The sequence below is a fragment of the Oncorhynchus kisutch genome, linkage group LG4 (assembly GCF_002021735.2).
Source record: "Oncorhynchus kisutch isolate 150728-3 linkage group LG4, Okis_V2, whole genome shotgun sequence".
Lineage (NCBI taxonomy): Eukaryota > Metazoa > Chordata > Actinopteri > Salmoniformes > Salmonidae > Oncorhynchus > Oncorhynchus kisutch.
In genome coordinates this window covers 2,554,977-2,562,476 of record NC_034177.2, presented here as the reverse complement: position 1 = coordinate 2,562,476, position 7,500 = coordinate 2,554,977, and the positions used below count along the sequence as shown (strand labels likewise).

Here is a 7,500-nt window from a genome sequence, read left to right as displayed (position 1 = left end):
CATCACCCTGTGCGGTCCTGTTCTGTGAACTGGTGTGGCCTACCACTTCGCTGCTGAGCCGTTGTTGCTCCTAGATGTTTCCACTTCACAATAAGAGCGCTTAGAGTTGACTGGGGCAGCTCTAGCAGGGCAGAAATGTGACAAACTGACTTTTTGGAAAGGTGGCATCCTATGATGGTGCCACGTTGAAAGTCACTGAGCACTTCAGTAAGGACATTTGACTGCCAATGTTTGTCTATGGAGATTGCATGGAGGTGTGCTCGATTTGTATACACCTGTCAGCAACGGGTGTGGCTGAAATAGGTGAATCCACTCATTTGAAAGGGTGTCCACCTACTTGTGAGTGGCTTTTCACCTAATCAGAATCATGAAACCGTGATCTGCACAATGTGCGGTTGATTCATGGGGGCATCTAAAACGGGTCGACTGTGCCCCCCTGCAAACGGGCCGACCGTGCCCCCCTGCAAACGGGCCGACCGTGCCCCCCTGCCAAAGGGTCGACCGTGCCCCCCTGCCAACGGGCCGACCGTGCACCCCTGCCAAAGGGTCGACCGTGCCCCCCTGCCAACGAGCCTGCCGTGCTCCTCTGCCAACGGGTCGACCGTGCTCCCTCCCATCCGGCCTGGACAGAGAGTTATAGTAGTTAGTGACGGTGTTCCTTTATCTCTCTCCTCCTGCAGGTATAGAGACCCCTCCTCCCGTTTGTCCTGGACAGAGAGTTCCTTCCTGGCCTCCATAATGTCACAGAACCAATCAGAACAGAGCTCTGACATCCTCAGTCAGGATGTGTTCAACCAGCTGCTGGAGATGCTGGACCAGTGAGTCTACACAACACACACACCACACAAAACACACACACCACACACACAACACAACACACAACACAACACAACACAACACCACACCACACCACAACACAACACAACACAACACAACACAACACAACACAACACAACACAACACAACACAACACAACACAACACAACACAACACAACACAACACAACACAACACAACACAACACAACACAACACAACACACACAACACAACACAACACAACACAACACACACAACACAACACAACACACAGTTCTAAACCTAGTTAAATCAGTGTTGCCCCGTGTGTGTTTCAGGTCTGCATTCCACTCGTCGCAGCCCATAGAGTTGAACTTCTCAGACAGCCCAGCAGACGAAGATGGACCATCAGGAACACCATTCAGATCAGCATGGACTGCATCACCATGCATGAGGGACAGGAACCACTGTCTGTAAGTACATACTGAACAATATTCAGATCTGCATGGACTCTACTATCTGACCAGCCTCTACCTGTGAGTACTGTACTGGACATGGCTAAATAGGTACATTATAATATTACAATACTATAGATAGCCTACTGGGAAATGTCACAAATGTAAAATTCAAAATATTTGTTTGTCAAGTGAAATGTAGAGGGCAATAGACCGAACTGGAGGGGTAAGTCTCACAAGAACACACCTGGCGGTGTAGAGGGCAATAGACCGAACTGGAGGGGTAAGTCTCACAAGAACACACCTGGCGGTGTAGAGGGCAATAGACCGAACTGGAGGGGTAAGTCTCACAAGAACACACCTGGCGGTGTAGAGGGCAATAGACCGAACTGGAGGGGTAAGTCTTACAAGAACACACCTGGCGGTGTAGAGGGCAATAGACCGAACTGGAGGGGTAAGTCTCACAAGAACACACCTGGCGGTGTAGAGGGTAATAGACCAAACTGGGGGGGGGTAAGTCTCACAAGAACACACCTGGCAGTATAGAGGGCAATAGACCAAACTGGGGGGGTAAGTCTCACAAGAACACACCTGGCGGTATAGAGGGTAATAGACCAAACTGGGGGGGGTAAGTCTCAACAAGAACACACCTGGCGGTGTAGAGGGCAATAGACCAAACTGGGGGGGGTAAGTCTCACAAGAACACACCTGGCAGTATAGAGGGCAATAGACCAAACTGGGGGGGTAAGTCTCACAAGAACACACCTGGCGGTATAGAGGGTAATAGACCAAACTGGGGGGGTAAGTCTCAACAAGAACACACCTGGCGGTATAGAGGGCAATAGACCAAACTGAGGGGGGTAAGTCTCACAAGAACACACCTGGCGGTGTAGAGGGCAATAGACCAAACTGGGGGGTAAGTCTCACAAGAACACACCTGGCGGTGTAGAGGGCAATAGACCAAACTGGGGGGGGTAAGTCTCACAAGAACACACCTACCGTACAGTCACTGTTGTACTGTACACAGTACATGACCGACCAGCTTAAATCTTATTCTCCATGGACTTTACAGTGTCCCAGAACTTTTTTGAGTTAGTGTTGCAGGAAGCAAATTTCTGCTTGAAAAAGCTAGCCTTGGCTTTTCTAACTGCCTGTGTATAATGATTTCTAGCTTCCCTGAACAGCTGCATATCACGGGGGCTGTTCGATGCTAATGCAGAACGCCATAGGATGTTTTTGTGTTGGTTAAGGGCAGTCAGGTCTGGGGAGAACCAAGGGCTATATCTGTTCCTGGTTCTAAATTTCTTAAATGGGGCATGTTTATTTAAGATGGTTAGGAAGGCATTTTAAAAAAAATATCCAGGCATCCTCTACTGATGGGATGAGATCAATATCCTTCCAGGATACCCCGGCCAGGTCGATTAGAAAGGCCTGCTCGCAGAAGTGTTTCAGGGAGCGTTTTACAGTGATGAGTGGAGGTCGTTTGACCGCTGACCCATTACGGATGCAGGCAATGAGGCAGTGATCGCTGAGATCTTGGTTGAAGACAGCAGAGGTGTATTTAGAGGGGAAGTTGGTTAGGATGATATCTATGAGGGTGCCCGTGTTTAAGGTTTTGGGGAGGTACCTGGTAGGTTCATTGATTATTTGTGTGAGATTGAGGGCATCAAGTTTAGATTGTAGGATGGCTGGGGTGTTAAGCATGTTCCAGTTTAGGTCGCCTAGCAGCACGAACTCTGAAGATAGATGGGGGGCAATCAGTTCACATATGGTGTCCAGAGCACAGCTGGGGGCAGAGGGTGGTCTATAGCAGGCGGCAACGGTGAGAGACTTGTTTTTAGAGTGGCAGAGTGTGCTAAAGCAGTGAATAGATTATATTATATTATTAGTATTATATTATTATTATATTATTATTATTATATTATTATTATTATATTATTATTATTATTATATTATTATATTATTAGTATTATATTATTATTATTATATTATTATATTATTAGTATTATATTATTATTATTATTATATTATTATATTATTAGTATTATATTATTATTATTATTATTATATTATTAATATTATATTATTATTATATTATTATTATTATATTATTATTATATTATTATTATTATATTATTATTATATTATTAGTATTATATTAGTATTATATTATTATTAGTATTATATTATTATTATAATATTATTATTATATTATTATTAGTATTATATTATTATATTATTAGTATTATATTATTATTATTATTATATTATTATATTATTAGTATTATATTATTATTATTATTATATTATTATATTATTAGTATTATATTATTATTATTATTATATTATTATATTATTAGTATTATATTATTAGTATATTATTAGTATTATTATAATATTATTATTATTATTATATTATTAGTATTATATTATTATTATATTATTATTATATTTATTAGTATATTATTAGTATTATTATAATATTATTATTATTATTATATTATTAGTATTATATTATTATTATATTATTATTATATTCTTATTAGTATTATATTATTATATTATTATTATATTATTATTATTATATTATTAGTATTATTATAATATTATTATTATTATTATATTATTAGTATATATTATTATTATATATTATTATATTATTATTAGTATTATATTATATTATTATTATTATATTATTATTATATTATTATTATTATATTATTATTATATTATTATATTATATTATTATATTATTATTATATTATTATTATATTATATTATTAGTATTATATTATTTATTAATATATTATTATATTATTATTAGTATTATTATTTAGTAGTTATTATATTAGTATTATTATTATTATATTATTAGTATTATTAAATATTATTATTATTATTATAATTATCGTAATATATTTATATTATTATTAATTATTATTAGTATTATATTATTATATTATATTATTAGTATTATATTATTATTATAATGTATTAGTATTATATTAGTTATTATATTATGTATAGTAATTATATTATTAATAAGTTATTATTAATTATTATTATATTATTAGTATTATATTATATTATAGTTATTAGTATTATATTAGTAGTATTATATTATTAGTATTATATTATTAGTTATATTATTAGTATTAATATTATTATTATATTATTAAGTATATTATTATGTATTAAGTAATTATTATTAGTATATATATTAGTATTATTAATTAGTATTATATTAGTATTATATTATTAGTATTATATTATTAGTATTATATTATTAGTATTATATTAATTATTAGTATTATATTATTAGTATTATATTATTAGTATTATATTATTAGTATTATATTATTAGTATTATATTATTAGTATTATATTATTATTATTAGTATTATATTATTAGTATTATATTATTAGTATTATATTATTAGTATTATATTATTAGTATTATATTATTAGTATTATATTATTAGTATTATATTATTAGTATTATATTAGTATTATATTATTAGTATTATATTATTAGTATTATATTATTAGTATTATATTATTAGTATTATATTAGTATTATATTATTAGTATTATATTATTATTATTATATTAGTATTATATTATTAGTATTATATTAGTATTATATTATTAGTATTATATTATTAGTATTATATTATTAGTATTATATTAGTATTATATATTAGTATTATATTATTAGTATTATATTATTAGTATTATATTATTAGTATTATATTATTAGTATTATATTATTAGTATTATTATTAGTATATATTAGTATATATCATTAGTATTATATTATTATTATTAATTAGTATATATTATTAGTATTATATTAGTATTATATTATTATTATTATATTATTAGTATTATATTAGTATTATATTATTATTATATTATTATTATATTATTATTATTATATTATTTTGCTCTAAAGTCAGAAGATTTCAGATTGAGTTCGATTGATTGAAATTAAAACTACTCTTAATGTTTATTTGGAAGGAAACTACTCTTAACCCACGACATGCGTCTAGTTTCCTGATACGGTCACATACAGTGTCTGTTGTCCTGGACACCATACCGTCTCTGACGGTGATGCCCTCTACACTATTGTAGATGAGGTGGATGCTCCCCAATGGAGGAATGCTGTTGTCCAGCAGCAGAGAAGTGTGTCACTAAGTATGCTGCTCCAACTTCACCATGTTGGCCTCAGGGGGGCTGTTCTGTTCTGTTCTCTCTCTCTCTCTCTATCTCTCTCTCTCTCTCTCTGTCTCTCTGTCTCTCTCTATCAATTCAATTCAATTCAATTCAAGGGCTTTATTGGCATGGGAAACATGTGTTAACATTGCCAAAGCAAGTGAGGTAGACAACATACAAAGTGAATATATAAAGTGAAAAACAACAAAAATTAACAGTAACATTACACATACAGAAGTTTCAAAACAGTAAAGACATTACAAATGTCATATTAATACATATATATACAGTGTTCTAACAATGTACAAATGGCTAAAGGACACAAGATAAAATAAATAAGCATAAATATGGGTTGTATTTACAATGGTGTTTGTTCTTCACTGGTTGCCCTTTTCTTGTGGCAACAGGTCACAAATCTTGCTGCTGTGATGGCACACTGTGGAATTTCACCCAGTAGATATGGGAGTTTTTCAAAATTGGATTTGTTTTCGAATTCTTTGTGGATCTGTGTAATCTGAGGGAAATATGTCTCTTTAATATGGTCATACATTGGGCAGGAGGTTAGGAAGTGCAGCTCAGTTTCCACCTCATTTTGTGGGCAGTGAGCACATAGCCTGTCTTCTCTTGAGAGCCATGTCTGCCTACGGCGGCCTTTCTCAATAGCAAGGCTATGCTCACTGAGTCTGTACATAGTCAAAGCTTTCCTTAATTTTGGGTCAGTCACAGTGGTCAGGTATTCTGCCACTGTGTACTCTCTGTTTAGGGCCAAATAGCATTCTAGCTTGCTCTGTTTTTTTGTTAATTCTTTCCAATGTGTCAAGTAATTATCTTTTTGTTTTCTCATGATTTGGTTGGGTCTAATTGTGCTGCTGTCCTGGGGCTCTGTAGTGTGTGTTTGTGAACAGAGCCCCAGGACCAGCTTGCTTAGGGGACTCTTCTCCAGGTTCATCTCTCTGTAGGTGATGGCTTTGTTATGGAAGGTTTGTGAATCGCTTCCTTTTAGGTGGTTGTAGAATTTAACAGCTCTTTTCTGGATTTTGATAATTTGTGGGTATCGGCCTAATTCTGCTCTGCATGCATTATTTGGTGTTCTACGTTGTACACGGAGGATATATTTTTGCAGAATTCTGCGTGCAGAGTCTCAATTTGGTGTTTGTCCCATTTTGTGAAGTCTTGGTTGGTGAGCTGACCCCAGACCTCACAACCATAAAGGGCAATGGACTCTATGACTGATTCAAGTATTTTAGCCAAATCCTAATTGGTATGTTGAAATTTATGTTTCTTTTGATGGCATAGAATGCCCTTCTTGCCTTGTCTCTCAGATCGTTCACAGCTTTGTGGAAGTTACCTGTTGTGCTGATGTTTAGGCCAAGGTATGTATAGTTTTTTGTGTGCTCTAGGACAACGGTGTCTAGATGGAATTTGTATTTCTAGTCCTGGCAACTGGACCTTTTTGGAACACCATTATTTTGGTCTTACTGAGATTTACTGTCAGGGCCCAGGTCTGACAGAATCTGTGCAGAAGATCTAGGTGCTGCTGTAGGCCCTCCTTGGTTGGTGACAGAAGCACCAGATCATCAGCAAACAGCAGACATTTGACTTCGGATTCTAGCAGGGGGAGGCCGGGTGCTGCAGACTTTGCCCGCGCCAATTCGTTGATATATATGTTGAAGAGGGGTGGGGCTTAAGCTGCATCCCTGTCTAACCCCACGACCCTGTGTGAAGAAAATGTGTGTGTTTTTTGCCAATTTTAACCGCACACTTGTTGTTTGTGTACATGGATTTTATAATGTCGTATGTTTTTACCCCCAACACCACTTTCCATCAGTTTGTATAGCAGACCCTCATGCCAAATTGAGTCAAAGGCTTTTTTTAAATCAACAAAGCATGAGAAGACTTTGTTTTGGTTTGTTGGTTGTCAATTAGGGTGTGCAGGGTGAATACATGGTCTGTTGTACGGTAATTTGGTAAAAAGCCAATTTGACATTTGCTCAGTACATTGTTTTCATTGAGGAAATGTACGAGTCTGCTGTTA

The 7,500-nt window shown here is 34.7% G+C and overlaps 1 protein-coding gene across 4 annotated transcripts in view; it reads left to right on the top strand.

Moving 5' to 3' along the window:
* The first annotated feature begins 701 nt into the window (after positions 1-701).
* The window catches only part of LOC109881328 (tumor protein 63-like), a 99,195-nt gene continuing 92,396 nt past the window's right edge, over positions 702-7,500 (top strand). For all 4 annotated transcript variants that reach the window (XM_031822302.1, XM_031822301.1, XM_031822300.1 and 1 more), the window contains exons 1-2: positions 702-818; positions 1,134-1,268. In XM_031822302.1, the coding sequence (XP_031678162.1) occupies positions 1,227-1,268 (42 nt within the window). In that variant the 5' untranslated portion in view covers positions 702-818; positions 1,134-1,226. The remainder of the gene's footprint in view (positions 819-1,133; positions 1,269-7,500) is intronic.